Raw genomic sequence first — 21,827 nt, forward strand, 5'->3', positions numbered from 1 at the left:
TTCTAAAGATAAACTCACACTTGCAGATAAACATTAACATAAGAAAGAGCTGAAACATAACCTCATCGACTTCCTGCCGAGGTGTACTGACTGAGTGCATATTGTCTTACTCCTCAAGGTCATGAGCGTTAGAACCCAGCGGCATCTCTCTGACATTTACTGTGTCATACTCTTGCACTCTTCCTGTCCTGTCTCAGCCTCCTTGGGTCATTGTTTAACTCCCTTTCTCAATCTCAGACTGTACTTTCAGAATGAAAACATCTGAAGTCCACAGTTATCCCTCTTGGTCAATCTCTTGCTCTTTAATGGTAATGGCCTGCATTTGTATAGCGCTTTTCTAGTCCCTAAGGACCCCAAAGCGCTTCACACTACATTCAGTCATTCACCCATTCACACACACATTCACACACTGGCGATGGCAAGCTACATTGTAGCCACAGCTGCCCTGGGGCGCACTGACAGAGGCGAGGCTGCCGGACACTGGCGCCACCGGGCCCTTTATCCTCCTCCACCTCCTCTGTCCTGTCACTGATGTGAAGTATCATTCCTTCCCCCTCCCACCTTCACCCACTGCTTTAGCTCTGTTCTACACTTCGGCTAATTCCTCCTAAATAAGCCCTAATTGCATTTTAATTGTATTATAATGAATCAAGGGACTGTCCGTAGTATGCAAATGGAAAGGTTATTAATTGAGGGAGGAGGATATGGAGTGATGGAAGAGCATCTACATGCAGTAATGCACAGGACACAGATAAATACACACAGACACTGGTAATTATTTTGCCTTTTTTTTTTCTTTTTTTTGCAGAAAACCAGCTCTAATATTTAATGTGCACTAATCAGTGGTGTGCATCTAGGAAATGATGCATTAGATGCAGTTTAAATACAAATTGACCTACACCAATTGACTCTGACATGGCAATTTATATTATGATTTCATTGGAGCTGTTGCACAGCAGATTATATTTGTACAGTAGACAGGAAAAAATCAGCATGATCTTAAAATCTATTCTGGATCATAAGGAAATTTCTCAGTGTATCCACAAATACAAGCTATTGATGACATGAAGTATGCAGTAAAAGTTTGGACTGGCGGTTGTTCTGAGTGTTTTAAGCTTTGCTTTCTTTACGAGTGCTGAGATGCTGTGCATTTTTAGCACTCTTATAAGCACACTGTAATCCACATTGTGGGACATAAATAGAAACGGGCGCGTTATCTAGATGCATGGCTCTTATTGGATTTGCTTTGGTGTTCTCTGAGCTGAGTTGACCAGGACATCATTTTATATTCCTTTCAGCTGGTTAGTGGACAAACTCAGTATTTTACAACCTTTTACAACCTGGGTTTGCCACTTATCTGTACTCAAATTTTAATAACTGTACAGTACTCTGCTTTGGTAACCATTGTCCATGATGTAAATATGTAAAAATTGTGTTTTTGTTCTGTGTCCTGTTCTGTTTGCATATTTGTTGTTGCTGCTGATACAACCAAATTTCCCCCTTGTGGGACAATTAAAGGATTCTTCTATTCTATTCTATTTACTGAGGCGACAGATCAAGGAACCTGAACACTGTATTACCATAAATGTCTATGCAATATGACTTCTTTTACAATCCCCCCTGTTTGCTAGGTTTATCACACTTCTGCATAGGCTTCACTTTTTCGATCCATCTTCTACATCCATTTTCCACAGAGAGTCTCTTTGGTAGCTGTGGGTTGTAGCTGCAGTCACAGAATACTGTTACAGCAGTCACAGTAACAGTCTTGTGGCAGCTTTTTTAAGTAGTTACAACTTTTAAGCTATTAATTTGTGTCTCTGGATATGAATTTTCCATTTTTTCCATCACCTTGAACATGATTTTTCATCTGACCGATCTCCTGTCTACTGATTTGTGTTCATGTGCATTGGAGGCTGGATGGGGTCAGCAGCGTTAAGAGTGATTGGACCAGCGGGGACGGATTTTTAGACTTTAATCGCATTATTAACTGTCATTAGAAGCTCGGTTAGGGTCAGACAAAGATCATTGTTTGGCTGGAGAAAATTGTTGCTACTTATCTAAAAGCTCTGTTTTCTTGGTTGCCAGGGATTCCACTGAAGACTCTTGCGAATATGCATGCTGCAGATATGAAACACATTTTCCACTGAAATACATCAGGCTTAAAGTTGAGCTCTGTCATTACACAAAATGGGGCAATTTGTATCCACGAGTATCACCAAAACGATTCCTATCCATCACACGGTCTTAGGATGTTTCACACCTGCTGTGTTTAGTCCATTTAAATTGAACTTGTGTTCGTTTTCCTCCTTGGCACCTGTGAACACAGTAATCGCACCAAGACCCTTTGGAGTAGGTGGTCTTGGTACGGTTCCAAATTAACTCCAGAGCGGTTCGTTTATGATGTGAAAGTGATCAGACCCCAATCCGAACCAACTTCCAGGTGTACGTTACAAGTTTGAGCTAAAAAACAAAACATTTAGCCATGTATGCTTTGTATTTTAAATGGTGGACGGTACTATAGATGTGCAAAGGTCTGTACGGGTGAGCAATTAGCTGTGACATGAACAAAAAATTCTCAGTGTTGTGTAATTGTCCAGAACACAGCACCTTCTTCCTGCATTTACTTCTGTTGCCTTTGCTACTTTGCTACATCACATGTGGCATCTGTGAAAATCAGAGGATATATCCTTTCTCCCCACACAGTGGCATTTACCTTTGAGGCGTTAAAACTCCCTTAATAGAGCTGCACAATCCTGCTGGGGAGATCTCTCACAAGTCACTATCAATCGAGACTGCACCGCTGGTGCACTGATACTTACAAAGAGAGCAGGAGATGTAGCAGCTTATTATATTTATCAAGAGGGGATTTGAAGCATTGATCTATGTAGACAAAAATATTGGCTTTAGCAGGTAGTGGTTATAGGTTAAGAAGAAGGAAGAGACAGTTCAGGGTGTTATGTAAAATAATATTTTTCACTGTCACAGTCATTTCACATTTTATTCACTAAAGGTCGAAGCTATGTCTGCTATGTCAAATCCAGCTGCTTAAAGTGTTTTCAGATGTCTTCGGCATTTTAACCTGAGTCAGGTTAAAATGCTGTCTTTGAAATGCTCTTATTTGTAATCTAGTCCACTTTTTTTTTCAAAGGTAGGTTCTGACCTACAAATTACCAGCTCAGAGATCACAGTGACACTCTAATGGTGAATTCCTTTTGGAAGTACTCTTTTATATATTGTGTATTTACTACAGATCTGTTTATAATCATCTGGATTTTGTTGGCCAGCTGGAAACTTTGCGTCTATTATTTTGGTTGCTAAAAAGTGTAAACTAATAACTTGCTTTGTGGTTCTTAAGCCAATGTAAAGTGAAAAAACATACAAGGGTCAGACGCTTTATTTAGGCTTGTCAATGTTTCACATCCGTGCTGGTGTAACAACCAAAGAGCAAAAATATGGACGCATTATTGTAAGGATTGAGGTTTTTAACCCAATTATTTAAAATGCTTAAGCTTTATAACATTACACTATAGCACGATTTGTGTGCTTTCAGACCTTGATTCATTAAACTTTATTGAGACTCTGTAGTGCATTGAGGTAGACGCCACATTTTGGAATGTAGCTGAGCTGAAGTCTTTTTGCTGGTCAAATAAATACGTTCACTTTTATTCTGTTTCATTCTAATATCTCCAGTTTCTGACAACAGTCGTCTGATGGCGCTTTAAATGGTCAGATGAGGAATCCACAATATTAAAGAAAGACTCTTAGAAATATCAGCTCTAATAAGGCGACGGAGCTTTTAACAGAGCCAGGCTCAGGGATGGGCCTGGTTTAAGGGATGAGGGCAAATAAATAAAAGAGGAAAAATAATCAGAATGACATCACAAACAACAAACACACAAAAACACAAAGTGCAAGAGAAAGTAGACAAATATTGCATGTAGCAGTGGCGTGTAGGGGGTGTAAAGGGGGGAGTTGAGGAGAAGTGCTCGAGTGCATGGAGTCCAGCTTCCTGAACCAGCATTAAGGGATGCTTCGGGGTCAGATGAATCTAAGCGTCACTGAAAAATGAAAATTTGAAGTGGTTTTCTGTCTCCTGAACCTAAACTGGGAGCTGGATCTACAGGACAGGGGTCCGAAAGCTGAAGGCTCTGCCTCCTATTCTACTTTTAAACTGTAGGAACCACATGTAAGCCTGCAGCCTGAGAATGAAGAGCTCTGTTAGGACAATATGGAACTATTAGATCTTTAAGATATAATGGGGCCTATTCACTTAAGACTGTATGTGAGGAGAAGGGTTTTAAATGCAATTCTGGATTTAACAGGAAGGCAGTGAAGATAATTCAGTAAAGGGGACATATTGGCTTTTAGAACAATCACATGAGCAGTTAAAGGACATGTCCTGATAACAGAAATGACTCCAGATTTTCTCATATTGCAATAAAGAGTAAGTATCTGATTACACACTATGTTTTTGAAATAAAAGTGCACATCATAATCAAGTGTATGAAGTAGCATAAACATCTGATCCTACCTTATCATCAACTGGTAGCACACATAAAAGCTGCTGGTACATTAACTCACTCGTGTGCACAGAGACACTTAGATCTGTGTATCACGAGTTGTTCATACCATGCTGTCACAGCGGGAGGTGAAGGCAGTCGTATCTGCAGGTTTATTAGATTGTCAGACTCGTGCACGCCAAGTCAAGTTGGCATTTGCCCGCTGAGTGCATTAAACAGCATGAAACCGATGAGTTTTTCTACGCTGTTTGACTTGAGCTGAATTCTTTCAAACCCTGAAGTGAAAGCTGCAGCCCTCGTGCAGGATTTGGCCTCGCAAACGAACTTCCGCACTATTATCTTCCAGTGCCTTGTTAAGATATGTGAACTAGTCAGACTACAAGGCATAGAGTCCGACGTGCTACAGCACTTTAGGGTTTGCATGTTAATGAAAGATGAGCCCCAGAGGTGAACAGAAGTACTGAGATAATAGAGAGGGAAGTATGACAGGAGGAGAGGAGGCAGGGCAGTATACATGTGAGAGAGATGGAAAGTTGATGAAGACAATGGAGGAAGAAAGGACGGGGAAGATAAGGGATGACAGGAATGCTTTAAAATGAATTCATTGTTCTCATCTTCTGTAAAGAAAACGTCTGGTTGGAGTGCATTACAGGGAGAGAGTAGTTAAATGACGACATGCCAGGCACACACGCACGCACTCGCATATGTGTGTGTGTGTCTGTGTGTGGTGGGGGTTTATTTCCCCATAGATCTCATTAAAGGCTTCTAGTCCCCCTGCAATTGGCCTGCAGAAAAAGGCCAGAGGGGGCAGCGATAAAGAGAGCTAGAGACAGAAAGTGGAGTGGGAGAGCGAGCACAGTGTCTTATTTCTGCATAGATAAGTGACAGAGCTGTTATAGGAAGATGGAGAGAGCGAGGGGGGGGGGGGGGGGGGGGGAGGAAGGAGAATAAGATAGGCAGGGGAAGATAAAGAGCAGCATGGACAGAGTGAGTGGGCGTGTGTGAGTGGGAAAGTGTGATCACAGCTTTAGGAGGCAAGACAGAATTTTCGGTCTGCATAATGATAAAGCCACAAGAGGAACAGAAGGGCTTAAAGGTGCATAAAGATTTTAATGTAAAACTAAGAATCATATGGAAGATTTAAGTGCTGGAAAAGCTGTGAGACTGAGTGCGTGTATGTTGGAGCGTTCTTGGAGCTGGAGTATGAAAATCAGCATCCTGTGGAGTATGAACACCTCATTCGCTGTTATGTTGCTCGCACCAAATGAAAGAGACAACAGAGTCTGACTTTCAATTTTTTTTATATTACTGATGAACAGATGGAGAAGCCATATCCAGCAGAGAAGCAAATGCAGAGTTCAGAAAAGTAAATCTCAGATTTTGATGAGTCAAAACTCACTACCATGAAAAACTGCAGAAATCTGACTATGCTTGCTATCATGTTAATCTAGATAAACCTGTATTCAGAGATGAAAAGCATGTAAATGCTTCAAGCAGGCTTTGGTTTCATGCACTTAAACAGTCTATGTGTAGCATAAAGGGAGATTGTATATGCTATTGCTTATTGTCTGACATACATTTTTCATCCATCAGTTTTTTTCTGCTTATCCAATTCAGGATTGTGGGGGGGTTGGAGACCATCACGGGTACCAAGTTACACCCTGGAGATCAGAGGGCTAACACATAGAGGCAGATAACCATTCACTCCTACAGCCAGTCATGAATTTCAAACATGTCTTTGGATTGTGGTTGGACGTCATAGTATCCAAGGACAGTGGATCCAAATCCAAGTCTCTCCTGCTGGGAGGCAACGGTGCTAACCACTGCACACTTGTGATGCCTGTTTTGTTACATTAAGTTTAATTCGAAACACGACCTACTTATGGAACAGAACATCTTAAACTATCTATCTATCAAACTGTCTGGCTGCACCAGAAACCCTGAAAAAGAATCATGCATTGCCCCAGAGATTCACCCAGCAGACCAGATGATGTCTTTCTACACTGCAAAAAATATCAGGGTAATAAATAGCTGTAAAAAACAAAACAAAAACCCAAACCTAGCATTAATACTGGTTTATCAGCATCTACACAATTACCTAAATATGTTTTTTTTAGGTAATTAGCTTTTTTGCCCCCACAATTTATATTTTATTTCAGCAAAGTTGCACAGCATGAATCCTAGTTTGGCTTTCTGGGACCATAGGAGCACCATGCCTCTCTCATATATCTCCTATATCTCACGTACTTACCTGCATTTTTATGCCTACCAGGGATGAGCTCTTCTCTGTTGTGTTTGCATGTTCTCCTGATGCTCTGGTTTCTCTTACCCTCAAAAACATGTAGGATCAAGTCTGCTCTCTTGACCAAAGGGTCAGGAACACCATAACCAAAGACTCATTGGTTTACAGCTGAAGTTGACCCCTGGGTGAGATGATGACTCTCCACCACTTTGAATTTGACAAATGGATTAAATGTAGTGAACATTTTAACATTTTCTTTTGAAATAAATAGGGCAGTGGGGATGGGTTATCCTATTTCAGAGGGCAGTGCCGTGCTTCTGCTACATTTATTTCAGACCTACAGTTACATTTCAGATTAATAAAATATAAGAGAATAAATAATTTATTACAAAAGATTAAACCAGTGACTCACAATATTTTGGGATTGCATTCGCTTGAAAAAAAAATACCACTGTCTGGTTGGAGACCAGTTTATTCCAAAAGTGCAGCTTTTTGAGTTGATGTTAATATTAAAAGCCTAATGTAATATTTTTAATAAACCAGCTTGCTTTTTTCCCCCAGAAGGGCAATGCTTTCACTTTTGATAATGTGAAAGCTGACTATTTTTCTGACTATTTGCTGGACTCGAAATGTACAACTTTTATGTGTAATGTCCCTTAGAATAAAAGGACTGTTTTGACTGCCTGTGCTGGCACTGGGTCTTTTTTTGTAGGGCTAACATTAGCTAACATGCTGCATGCAAAGAGCACTTTAAAGAAACAAATTAGATTTCCAGGGCTAAAATAGAAGCATAAAGAAACTAACAGTTGGATTTCTTTATGTACAATAATTTCAGTTCAGGGGAGACCATTTGGAAGAATTGAACATGATTTATAGAGAAAAAAATTAATGAATCCAGACTGCTGAATAGACCCCAATGACCCATCATGACAGAACCGAATCCCAGCAATGATAGGAGTTCGGACACAGGAACCCCCGGAGTCTAGAAGCTACTTGTGGTGAAGATGACGATGGCAGCTTGGATGGAGCGCTGAGTAACTTGGGTGAGGTGCAGATGGGGAAGAAGTGGGTTGCACGAATGAGAATCTAAAAGCTAGAATGATGGAAGAGCCCTGAGATTTAATGCACACAGAATAACGGCTGATTGGCCTGAAGAAGAAGAAGCAAAAAGCAAGAATATGATTGGACTAGTTTAATGATGTCAGTATGGAGTTTAACAGCAAGGGAAAGAGGAGGTGATAGAACAGACTAGTAGCCAAACACCAAGGAAAGCAGGCAGAAGAGTGATTGCAGATCATTTTTACTGAACTTACGTGTAAGTTTAATTATATTTAGTGAAGGCAGGCTAAATTTTACATTTATAATAGCAACATTACACACCCTAACGGTGGAACCAAATATCACACAATTTGAGGTTGAAGTTTTATTTATATTGTGTCAAATCAGAGAAACAGTCTCCTCTTGGCTCTTTATATTATAAAGTCACTAGAATAAGAGACAGAAAATCCCAACAGTCAAATGACCCCCTATGGGCAAGCACCTGGTGACAGGGGGAAGGAAAAACTCCCTTTTAACAGGAAGAAACCTCGAGCACAACCAGAAAACAGTGGCTATTTGCTGTGACTGTTTGGGGTGAGGCAAGGAAGACAGAACAAAAGAAAGAATGTGGAAGAGAGACACAGGTTAATAATAACTATTATAAAGCTATTTTATAGCCACTTCAAGTCGCACAATCTAAAGCCAAAATCTTGCTTCTGTTCATTTTTTTCTATTACTGAGTTTGAGCATCATTATCAGAGGATATAGCATGTTTTCAAGTAGGATCTTGTACGTATTAGGTGAACATTTAAACCACTACATTATGGAACTGAAAGATATGCAAGGATGCCATAAAAATCTGCCAATTCAAATATGTGGAGGTACCTGTTGTGGTGGCTCCTTGTGTCTAAGGGTAGCTTGTGACTTATGGAAGTTTATCATATTTTCAAGAAGAAAAGTGCAAAAATCTAATGTCTATGATGTAGACATCCTGAGATCCACAGAGGACCTCAAGATCAGAGGATCATTTGAGTATAAACCACAAGTGTCACAGGGATTAGGTGTTCCCTTCTAAAGTTTAGCAAAGTGAGTAAAATAGATGTGCTATTTTATGCAAAATGAAAAAAAAAAAAACAACAACCACAAGCTGAACTCACAACAAAGTAACAAATAGCGAAGAGCGAGTGACTCAGATCCCCTTTAATTTCATATGACCCTCACTGGCATTTTGTCCCACCATTTAATAAAGTAAAAGCATGTCGTTGTTGTTTTGTAGATTTATGCAAATGTATTTAAAAAATCAGAGCCAAACAGACATCTGCAAAGCACTGAATAGGCTGAAGGAATTAGCTAGTATATGTGTTTGGTATTTAAGTCTTTACATTTATCCTTGAACATACAGATTTCTACACCCAGCAGAGGGTGCTCTAAACACTGCAAGTCTGCAATTGGTGGACAGATTAGGCAGCTGTCAGTGTTGCAAATCCCAGACGCAAAAGCATAGTGTTGCTTTTTTTAATGTCGAGCAATACAAAAATGCCTGTAGGATTGGAGGATCACTGAGAAAACTGAACTAAGCAGCATTTTGAAGGCCTGATCAGAATAATAAATGGGCGATGCCCCTAATTGGCTGGTTCAGTTAGAAGCTAGAGGATCAATCATTTTCCTGGAGGTGTACAGATCAATAAGCAACACGGCTGCCTCAGTAAAGTCTCCAAGCGTCTAAAACCATTTTAGGCCAAAAGCAGGGTTATTACAGAAATGCGTTTTATGATGATAATCAGTGTTTTATGATCTAATATTGTTACGGTTGACTGTGGGAATATTCTTCCTCTCTGATAACCAAATCCTTAACCTTCATTCCCTCATGCTGTGATTGTGATTCATTTTAAAGTGTTTGCTGGCTTCCTTTGATGGGACTGTAAGTGCAGTGTGTAGGTTGTGTGTGTGTGTGTGTGTGTGTGTGTGTGTGTGTGTGTGAGTGTGTGTGTGTGTGTGTGTGTGTGTGTGAGTGTGAGAGATAGAGAAAACTAATCTAATTCAAACAGACACACCTCTTCATCCTCTTGCTCCCTCTCACAAACTCAAAATCGAAGGCGTTCGCCTCCCTTTTACTCTGTTCTATTTTGCCACGCTGCTGTAACACACACACACACACACACACACACACACACACACACACACACACACACACACACAAACACGCACACTGATGCACATCCTCACACACAAATGCACGCACACCTTCCCAGTACCACATCTCCTAGGGAACACAAGGATGTCTCTATGGCAACAAGCAGCTTGCTCCACTAATGGAGCCGTGGTTGCCGTGGTGACCGGGTTGGCTGTGTGCGAATGGAGACACTGAATAAAATAGAGGGAGAAAATGTTGTGTTACTCCTCTGCACCCCCGCCCCCCCCCCCCCCCCGTGTGGGGTTTTTATATCCTTCCCTTTGTAGGACACGAACAGTCACAGAAATGTGTGTCAGTGTGTGCGTGTGTGAAGAGATTAAGATGAGTGACAATTAATGAATGAGTGTAACGTGTTACACGCAGTGCTGGCTGGAGACTTGAGCCCATGCAGAGGGCCTAATGCAGCAGTATGCAGGGATCCTTGCAGCTGGCTGTGCTCTGCGTGGGCCGACCGTCCTGCTGCTGCTGCCTCAAGGTCAGAAAGCAGCCCAACTGCACTCTGGGCGATAAGAGGGAGGCGGGAGGGGAGCAATGCCAAAAAACCTTTTGTCAGCCATCTGTGTAGTGAGTTAGGCTCCACTTTGCTGACTGAGCTTCTAGGCCGTTATGCATTTGGCCATTCACAACCCCATCGGAGACACTTAAAGCTGCACCCAACTGACATTCATATCCCGGAATGAGACCTCTGGGAATCACCCGATTTACTCAGCCGCTGTCTCCCCCTTCTGGATCAGGGGGGCGCCGGCCTCAGTGTTCTGCAGCCAAAGAGAACATACACTGTCACAGAGCTTGATCTCATGACCCCTCTCAGGCATCCAAACAATCATTTCTGATTCACTAAAGGATTCTTGAAGAGTTTTTACTGATAAACGATAATTGTGTTTATCAAACAGCCAGAAATAACAGGAAAATGAATACAGCACAGATTTATTACCTTTTGTATTGTATTGTATTGTATCTTTATTTGTTTCAGACATATAAAACAAAAAACAATATATACACACTACATATATTTTCATTTACAGATACGAATATATATGTAGATATACACACACACACGTATGTGTTCAGATAAACAAAAAATATATAATGAAATAAAACAAAATCGTCTGACATAATGTAACAATGTTTGGTCTGAAAAGGAGTAGGAAGAAGTATGAACATACTTATTAATTCCTACACCTTAACCACGCATGGACCAATAGTCACCAAAAATCTCATTATTCTATAAAACCACACACAATTGAACCATCTGCATAATACCGCATAATGCGTGCAGCACTGGGAGTTTATTTACTTTTTAAAATTTTTAATTACAAAAAGAAAAAGTTATGACTGCACAGCTAGTTCATGTTTGTTATTAGCTTACCAAAGGCCCACTTTAAGCCAGCAAATAGTTTATGCAGCAGGAGAGAAGTATGTTTATAATCTTTTTACCCAGACAGATTAGAAAAAAGAACCAGATTTCTAGTCTACTCAGATATATGCAGTTTATTATAATACATTTAGACCTTTCACTTTTTTCAAACTCCTGTAAACTTCTCTTTCACCTTATTTTCCTTCATATATATTTAATGTAAGACTGGAGAACGCTCACATTAAACATGGTCAACTTTTCAACAGAGAGGTCAGCATATGCACAAGTAATCCCTGTAATAGGAATATGGAGGTGCTCACACACACAAACTACACCCTTTTTGGCTCCTACCTCAAAGCACACTGTGTGCTGTCGATCTCACGTACTGCACAATAATGTTTAATATTTAGTATTTACTGTTATATTCCCATATATCATCGTAAAAAAAAAAAAAAAAGAATATGGAGGTGGGTAGAAGCTCCTTTTTGTTTGTATGTTTTTTAATAGATATATTTTAAAAATAAAACAAAAGATAATGAGAACTTAAATCCTTCATTTAGAGAACATTCAGAAGTTTGTAGTCTCTTTGGCAGTCATTATTTCTTCTTAGAACAGCTGGGTTATCCAAGACACTGCTCGGATAAGTCTATAAAGGCTGTGCACACCTGGATTTGGGCAGTTCCTCCCATTCCTCCTAAAAGATCCTGTCAATCTTTGTCAGATTAGATGGGAACCATCTGTGAACTGCCATCGTCTGTGCGAATTCATGCTTCAGTTTTCTGCTGCCTGCTCTCACTGCCACACTTCAACGTACAGATGATCTTAGCCAGATGATGAGCTGCACCTAGTTTTCAGCAGACACAGTACTGGGAGTTCTGTTCAGTCCAGAAAATCTTTATCTTCATATTCTCAAAGTCCTTCTCAAAGTTTGTTAAACTGCAAGCAGGCTGTCGTAACTGCTGCTGAGGTGATTGTTCTTCTCAGCTGACATCTCAATCTCTGTGGTGATCTTCTGAAGACTTGTTGCGATCTTCAGGCCCTGCCCACTCACTCAGTTTGGCATCGAATCTGTGGGGAGTCTTGGTTGTCCACATTTGTTCCATTTCACAGTTACTGACGCTGCTGTGCTCTTAGGACACTCGAAGATTTATACAAATAGGTTGAAAACCCTTCCCCTAATCCATGTCTCACCACATTTTTATCATTCAGGTCTACAAAGTATTCCTCAGACTTAATAAGTTATTTCATATCCATCCATCCATTTTCTTCTGCTCATCCAGCTCAGGGTCACCTGGACAGGTCGCCAGGCTGTTCCAGGGCTAACACAGAGAGGCAGACAACCCTTTATACTCACATTCACACTTACAGCCAACTTTGAATTACCAATTAACCTAACCCCACCCATGTCAGCAGTTGGGTCAGTGTTTAAATGATGGTCTGAAATTGCTACATAGATATATAACCCAAAATAACAAGGCTGAAGCCAAACAAGCAAGAAACACAGTGCTGAGTGGACGGAGAGGGAGAAAATACTAAGGCATCCAGCTCCTAAATGCTCCAGGGAGACTGGTCATGTCCTTTAGTTGTGCTGATTAACTCACTAACAGGAAGATGGGGCAAAGCAACACGCAGAGCGAAGGAGGGGAAAAACACACAGCAGGCCCAGGCAGGGCAGGAGGGCCATCACACTAATGAAAAATGAGCACGAGAAGCTTAACCTGCTCTTAACTCCTGTATAGAATCGAAGTTTGTGTTTTCAATATTAGTTTTCACTTGGTTACATATTTGTATATTCAGACATGGGATACAGTTACACCCAGAGGGAAGAGTGCTTGTCAGCACTGTAGTTCAAATCAGTAATTCTTGGACGCAAGTCTGATTTCTTTATCGCTGAGCGACAGCTTATTAGTTCTAATAAGAGTTACATTATATCCTAATACAGGAGGTCAAAAACAGCTGTGGTACTGTAGCTAGCTGACATTTATTTGTTGTTCTTTGTTACAAAAAACAAATATATTTCAGCTGTTTAAAGATTTAATCCAAATCAGTTGTGTTTTTGAAAAGTAACGAGTACTAGCAGGTGAAACACTCAGGCAGAAGTTGGGCTGTTCCTGGTGTAGAAAAGTTCCCCTGATTTTAGTTCATCTAATTTTTCCATTAGTTACTGTTCGTTTTAAAGGCACAGATTCAAAGGCCACTTCACCTCATATGATCAGATTAAAGCCCTCAGACTGATTTATCACAGTTTACACACTTTTGTCAGATCAGTGAATATGTTTCCATTTCCTTTCTACTTTTTAGATTTATATGTGTTTTAAAATCAGGTTTGTTAACTTGTGTATTACATGCATTTGATTGTTGCCGTGTTGAATCTGTATCCACTGTATATACTCATCCTGTAAATCTCTTTTTCAAACCACAACTGTTCTCAGAATATTTCACCTGAGCTAGCTTCAATATTTACTTTGGTATCTCTTGCAGAAATGTTTGCGGTTTAATCCAGATGCCACTGTGTGGAAGGCCAAGCAGCAGGTGCTGTGCTCCCTGACCGAGTCTCTGCGAGATGTCCTGAACTATGGTCTGTTCCAGCCTGCCACGGACGGCCACGATGCCAAGTTCCTGGAGGAAGAGAGGCTGCTAAAAGAGTACCCACAGTCCTTTGAGAAAGGTGTACCATATTTGGAGGTAATAACCGATCCTCTTATTGACAGTTTCATGAAACACAGAGTGTAATACTAGCTTTTTGCCCACAAGATGTCACTTTTGTGCAATAAAACAGATTCTGATTGTTTCCTATTAACAGGATTTTAAAATAAATCTAATGATATGTTCAGGAAAAGTCAGAAAAGTTTAATTACCTAGGCTAATTAATCTAAAGTTCATGCCAAGCTGCTGACTATTTATGAAATCTTATATTGATTGTCACCCAGCAAAGCTGCGGGTGCATGACACTGTTAAGTAGATTATAATTATAACTAAAGTAAAAGTATAATTGTAATTATTATTATTATTATTATTAGTTTTCCAACTTTTTAAGCTAGAGAGTATTTAAACTGCTGTGACGTCAGGCTGTTTCTTCCCCATTTCTTGTCTTTGGTGCAACAGAGAAGAAAGCCTGTATAGAAAACCAGATAAATCTTCTCCAGGCTCTATTTTGTGGATCTAGGCCAAAAGCTAAGAGAATTGAGGACAAAGGCCCTCTGTGTTAGGATTAACTCTTGGTTTCCTTTCTCTTTTTCTGTCACTGGTTTAGTTTCGTTATAAAACCAGGGTGTACAAACAAACAAATCTAGATGAGAAGCAGCTGGCCAAACTGCACACTAAGGTATGAAACTTCCAGATCGCTAATATGTGATATGTGTTACAGTTTGCATCTCCATGTTTGTGTAAGTGTCACTAAGCATGCAGTGGTGCACGTGTACATCTGTGCAGATTTATGCAGGATGCGTTTGATTGTTCAGTAATGTTTTATATATGTTAATTTATTGTATTGAAATAAATAATTAAAGCTTAACTTAGACAAACAAACCAATGACATAAAATTGACAAAAACCCTTTTGCAATTGTAAAATCTACTATATGGATAGCTTTTCCTGAACCTGCTTTTGCTGTTTTTATTTTCACCAAACTATCCAATTTTTTTTGAATATTTATCAGTTACACGTGGGAAGTTTTTGTTTTTATTTCTTTTACATGTAGGCCAGCCTGAAGAAGTTCATGGATTACATTCAAACCAGCGCTGTGGACAAGATGGCCAAGTTCTTAGACAAGGGCCTCGATCCCAACTACCAGGATTCTGACACTGGTGGTAAGGATTCCTTCCACTCCCCCAACTGCACACGAGCACTTAGTTATTTTATAGTGCAAATTTTCTCTTGTTACACGGATAACATGTAACAGCTGTCATGCAGCCCAATTTAAAAAGGTGTTTCACAAGATAAAACAAACACATTTATAAAAGAGTTGGTGATGATCTCTCTGTTACAGTTAGCCAAAACGGGAACTCCAAATATGCAAGCAGCTAAGAAAGCACAAAGATAGTCAGCAGCTATGGAACCTGAAGCTCTCCTGTATGGACTCTTTAAACTGTTTTCAATTCCTCCCCCTCTGTTTTCTGCCCTCAGCTCTGCAGTATGTTGGCCTAACACTTTGTGAGGGATCTGAGCCAGTGCTGTTCACAATTTTGGTGGCTTTTCCTAGATCCTGTTAGTGCTCAGGGGGGCACAGCAGACGGCTCATTTACAGTTTGGGTGTGCTGCTCTGTGTCGCTCCAGCCGTTCAGGGAGCAAGTGTCAAAACACAAAACACAGCCTGTCATGATGGGTGTGAAACACGCTCCCGGCGCACAACACAGGGGGGAGACAGAGAGCCTCGATGAGCCTCCCTCACAAACATGCTGTTCCTGTACTGCATTCATGGTTTTTAGTCATGTTAAAGTCTGCAACAGCTATCTAAATGGGCTGGACCTCAACTCTAGGCACTTATTTGAGCAGATATTTTTCATTTCAGTGGTCACTAGAATATAAAAATGAAGAGTGAAAGGTTGCCAGTAAATCACAGGGTTTTATCCTGAAAGATAGAAATAAGGACCCTCACGTCCATACCAATGCCAGTTTAGAAATCAGATGGAATTAAAACTGTTTAAAATGTCTGTGGCATTTCTCCCTAAATACAGTTCTTTTAAAAAACATTTCCCCCCCATAAAAATTACACTTTGTTGTTGTTGTTTTGTTTTTTTTACCATCTTTGCTGGTCTAGCATATCATACACTGAACAGAAGCGCAAGCGTGACCATTTTCCATCTGTTTCGTGTCCTGGATACTCTCATCACCCTTTAAATGAAAAGAAACAAAGATTTTTTGTACAAACTGCAAGTTTGGATGATCCACATCCACCAGAGCACTTTAAAATATTAATTCCATTCATTCATTCTCTTCTGCTTATCATTATCAGGGTCGCAGGGGGGCTGGAGTCTATCCCAGCTACCAAAGGGCGGGAGGTAGGGTACGCTCTATGGACAGATCGCCTGTCTGTCGCAGGGCCACTTTAAAATAATATTTATCATGTCTTGAGGAGAAACTCTTCTCTTACTTTGCCACTAGGGTTAAAGAAAGTACAGATTATGTGTTTTTAGTCTGATCAGTGATTCTGCTCTAAGCAGTAGTGGGAGCTAATTAGCTAATAGTGCTGTTGTTTCAGGGTCCTCCTATTCAAGGTTCTGGGGCACAATAGTCTTTTCTATCTATGACTGAGCTGAAAAGGTGTAGTTTTAGTACTGATATATATGTGTATATTTAATGCATGCGATTTAACCACTCCTTGGCATTTTGGCAAAACAAACCTGGTAAAAGTAATTGTGGGGCGGAGCAGGAAAGCATTTGTTTTAACCCCAGTGATGTGAGACCACATGAAAACTAATCCTTTGTTCAAATCTATTGACTGGCCACAGCGTTTCCATGTGGAGTTTGCGTGCTCTCTCTGTGTTTATGTGGGTTCCCCCCGGGTATGTTAGGTTAATTGGTGATTCTAAATTGGCTGTCTCTCTGTGTTAGACCTGCTGCAGATTGTTGACCTGTTCAAGAATGTTTCCTGCCTCTTGCACAATGGCAGCTGGGATAGGCTCCAGCCAATCCATGACCTGAATTAGACAGGAGGAAGAAAACGGATGGAGGACTTGTTGCTGGATCCTAGTTTCTGTCCTTCTGCATTAAAGTTTGTGGAATCAAACATATATACAGTATATGACTCTGTGGTTTCAGGAAATGAATTGAATGAGATTTGTTGGTTTAACTGAATTTTGTATGAACTGGATTTAGATTTGGGGGTGTTGAAAAAAGCTGTTTAATATCAGTCAAAGTCTGATATAAGTGATATCCCTGTGTCCTGAAATAGCTTCTCCTGCCTTTTGACTTTATGGTTATGTGAAGGTATTTTGAAAGGAAGTCCAGGAACAGTGAATGCAGCATTAGTCCTATGCAGACAGGGCAGAGAGGTGATAAAAAGCCTGCAGACAGAGATATATCCAACCTTGTTAATACTTTTTTGACCCGTTTGTCTCCTTGAAACTTTCTCCGTGGGCTTCCAGAAGCCTCACAGAGAATGCCTTCATTAGGACATGAAATAATTCTGCCATAATTAGCCTGGCTCCGGCCAGGACACACACTCATGTCGATCACTGCCAAGGAAACTCATAAATGGGTATTCCCTGACTCATCCTGACAGTATAACTTCAGAGGAAGCGCAGTCAAAACATTTCTCCAAATTGTTTGAACCTGAGATCTACAGAAAGTGTTCAGTGATGAAAGCCTTCAGTCATTTTCTTCTTTGCCAGAAAAATCCCCTTGCAGACGGTGCTGTGTACCCTGTTTCAACTGGGAACACTTTGAATGGTTTTATTCTTGTAGGTGCTGGTGAACTGTCTTTCTGGAAAGGATCAAGTTAGCCAAAAAAGTGACACAGCACTTTTTTGACTGCAATAAATGATATTTTGAGCTTCTTTGTTTCTTTATATGACATCAGGATAACGGCAAAACATCAGTGCACTGGCAAAACATTCAGCTGGAAAGTAGTAATGTTACCTGTTAGATGGAACTAATGCAGAGGCTTTTTTCATTTCCCCTCACACTATCACAGAAAGGAATATAAATATTTGCAGAAGACTTAAAGTTGGCTGATCGGGATGTCGTAATCAGGAAGCAAGTTGATGGTGGTGAGATTTAGGATTGTCTAACTTTCATGTTCAAAATAATAAAACAGTGTTGTCACACATAAGGGGATTTTACTTGTTTATATCTGCCCAAATTCAGCTTTTTTATTTTAAATTTACATGTTGTCGTACAAAGGTAGTTAACTAATTTTCTTTATTAAAGTTGTAGAAGTGGAGGACAATGATAGAAACACTTTGTCAAGATGAATTTCACATTAGTGTGTTCTTTTAGTCTATAATGACTCTTGAATAGATTTCCATGAAACATGTGCCATTTGCTATATTCACAACTTTAAAGACAAAAATATGGAATATGGGAAAGCTATGTATTGTATATTCATCGTTTGAAAAACCTTCTTCTTTAAAAATAAATAAATGGTTGCATCATGATTACTGTTGTAAAATTTAAATTATCCAACACTTTTTTAAGGGTGTTATACCTGCAAGAATGCTAAAAATAGGTCATTTCTGTCTGTTGGAACATGGATGCTAAGTAATGTTATGTTATGATAATATCTGATATAGATAAAAACATTAAGAGGTCTGGGATGTACCTGTGTGCCAAGTTTAGTTGCTCAACTCTTTTGCATAGGAAGAGTTTTTGGACGGGCAGCATCATGTAATTGCAGGATTGATGGTCATCTCCAAAGTGAGTTGTGCACATTTATGTATGTGCAGTCACTTCATTAAATCCTCTTTATTGCATGTTTTTCCTTACATGGAAACAGGATCTGCCCAGATCTAAAGGTACAATAAGATTACACAGACAGAAGATTTGGTTTGAAAATACATGGAAAACGCAAGAACTTTACATGATTATCAGTAAATTGTAGGTTAGATGTGTAGGCATTTGCTGCACTTTCTCAGCTTCATTACTGTGATGCACAAACTCTTTTTCACCTCACACGTCATTCAATTGTTAAATCATAACCATAAAAACTAAAATGCATTAAATGTTTCTTTTTTAAATGTTTGTTTCTGTCTCAGGAGTTTGGAAAGAGCTACTGTTCTCCAGCAAATCAGCTGTGAACTCCCTGCTCTATAACAGTCCCATTTAAATAAAGCTGCATATGTGTGTCTCTGTGTGTGTTCTTTAGAGACTCCTCTGACCCTGGCAGTGCAGTGTGAGCCAGGTGGAGGAGAGGCCATCCGGGTCCTGGTGGATGGAGGAGCTCATATTGACTTCCGTGCCAAAGATGGACTCACACCGCTACACAAGGCTGTTCGAGGCCACCACCATACAGCCCTGCTGGTAAACATTTGCATATGTTGGAGTCCTTTCATACTGCTATCTGCCTGTGGAAAGTGATGATTTTGCATGTATTATGTAACAAAAAGAGAAAAAACATCAACCTAGAACAGGGTGTATATCTTGCAAGATGGATATTTGCCCTGAAAGTGACACTGTATTCTCTTCATTTGCGTTGCTGTATATCTAAACAAGCTAAAGCCCGAACAAAAAGACCCTCCCACTCAGCGATCCACACCCACCCACACACAATATGCAAACAAATAACTCTATTATTTGATTCAGCCAGAGAGAAAGAGAGGCGTTAACATCCAGATTGCCTGGTTTTGACACATTTACATTTTAGGCGTTTATCCAGATTTTCAGCTCTCAAATTGCTGAGAATACAGGTAGCTGTAGACGAGAACCTCATTGGGGGAGATAATTGCAAGCGTTAACATTGTTAGAGCCTATGTTTTCCACAAAGGAAAGAAACTCTGCTAAACTGCACAAAGGTTTACATCAGACTCTGATTGAATACATCATTTTCCCCAGCCTGGGGTGTAACGTGACCTCTCTGAACCCCCAGCTATGAGTTTCCATCCTGATTTGAATTCTATGAATATTCCTCAACTTGAATTAGGAAACTATCATCAAGATATATTTTTTCCTTCCTACTGTACTATTGTTTTACTTGATGAAGGTTTTAAAGGTTCTACATTCTATATATTTAACTAGTTGGAGCAAGTTTTGGCTCAAAATACAGTGCAGATTGCCAATTCTTCCATGATAAAAATGGACTAGTTTCGTGTCTTGAAAAGAAATAAGCTGCCTACGCCCTCTCAAGAAGAAAACAAGGCAGAATGACTTTAGTTACGTATTGTAACCTCAGATTTAAGTGTAAGTGTAGCCCTTTAAGAAGCATCAACTGGGAATAGGTGTTTGAACAGAAATTGAGCCAAAAATAATAATAAGAAAAAAACTCCTGTAGGATCTTTTAAGTTACACAAAGCACAATGTTTTCATTAAAACTGTGTGACATGAGGGTTTCTATACGATAATAAATCTCTCTCAATTAAGATAAACAGCGTGGCCCTGATTTAACTCCATACACGGAGACGGATAACTTTCTTAGCAGCAGTTATGCTATTGGCCCACTTCAGCACAACAACTTCCTTGTTCGGATTCCCCATGTGACTCTACAGACCAATCAGAAGCCAGGAAGTCCTAGACTTAGGTAGATGTGGGAAAACCAATGAGGTGGAGTCAACACATTATTATTATTGTTTTGAAAGGTGTATATGTAAACATTCAAACATGTAAATGCCCAAAACACATAAACACTAAATATAAATGGAAATGTGTATATAATTAGCATAAACATGTGCACCATTAATGAAATGCTAATAAAGGAAGGAGCTAAGACACAGTTGTATGTTTTTATAGTTCGCAGTTTAATCTTTGGTTATTTTTAAGAGTGACTTTGAAGTTTAGTTTTTATTATTTTAAACGAATGTAGAAGTTTTTAATATTAGTTTTTGCTTTTCTTATTACAATATTAAGGTAATTTTTATAATAAGATTTCTGAGTTCTGAAAGCTAATATTATTCATGCAGAGCACTTTATTTTGACAATGCACACTTGCACAAATGCTTCCTCGTGCTATTTCTGTTCATAAATTTGACATAAATCTTGACAGATTACTAAAACTAGTTTAGTAAGTATTCAATATATAGTTTTAGTCTTGCAGTAACTTTTATTAAAGTCTGTGTTCTTTGGTTTCAAATTGGTCTGCATTTCTACATTTCGATATAGCTGAGGCTGTGGACAGTCATGGTTCCAGTTTGTTGGTGATCTAGGTAAACCAAACCAACCAGACTCTATCAGTATCATGACATAAATAATCTGACAGCAGCAGCAGCAACAACAGTCCTATAAATAAATAAAACATTAATCCATAAATGGAGGAAACCATGTTTATTTTGGAGTCAATGCCAAAAACCAAGTCGATCATTTATGAAGTGTTGTGTAAACTGTAAACATTACTGTATATGTTCTCCTAGCCTGATATGAATGCTAACAAGTCAATTACTGCTGTGCTGAATCTGTCTTGGCTTATTTCTCCTCTTCTTCTTTTTTCTTCTTTCTTTTTTCACTCCCAGAAAGATGATGAGAGGCTTTCACTGATATCGTTAGGTTCAGACAGAATCACGCAACCATTCAGGAAGTCAGGCCTCTCGTACTGTCACTGCAAACTTGGCACATTTCTCTAGTTTGCCCTCAGTCCCCAAGAACTTGCCTGCCTTTCCCGGTGGCCTCTCTGTCTTTGCGTTCACCATCATTACATTAGCTACATTAGCCACACAACATGCTAGGGGTAAGGATTTTCTTTTTTTGTTGTTGTTGCACAGTGAAAATCAAGAATTACAGTACTCCACTCTAGTTCTCAGTCTTCAGTAGCTCAGATACAGGGAGCGCATAAGGACTCTTGCGTTCACTCTTGCAGCCAACAACTGAACATTTGGTGTGCAACGCCTATGGC

The 21,827-nt window shown here is 39.7% G+C and overlaps 1 protein-coding gene across 1 annotated transcript in view; it reads left to right on the forward strand.

Annotated features, from left to right (window-relative positions):
* shank1 (SH3 and multiple ankyrin repeat domains 1) overlaps nt 1-21,827 on the forward strand; it is a 108,010-nt gene that overhangs the window by 39,861 nt on the left and 46,322 nt on the right. Inside the window, exons 3-6 of the mRNA XM_085454920.1 lie at nt 13,833-14,036; nt 14,605-14,676; nt 15,051-15,159; nt 19,155-19,309. Of these exons, the coding sequence (XP_085311046.1) occupies nt 13,833-14,036; nt 14,605-14,676; nt 15,051-15,159; nt 19,155-19,309 (540 nt within the window). The remainder of the gene's footprint in view (nt 1-13,832; nt 14,037-14,604; nt 14,677-15,050; nt 15,160-19,154; nt 19,310-21,827) is intronic.

Source organism: Copadichromis virginalis, linkage group LG4, assembly GCF_057382275.1.
Source record: "Copadichromis virginalis isolate Kocher_CV1m ecotype Utaka linkage group LG4, C_Virginalis_male_GT1.1, whole genome shotgun sequence".
NCBI lineage: Eukaryota > Metazoa > Chordata > Actinopteri > Cichliformes > Cichlidae > Copadichromis > Copadichromis virginalis.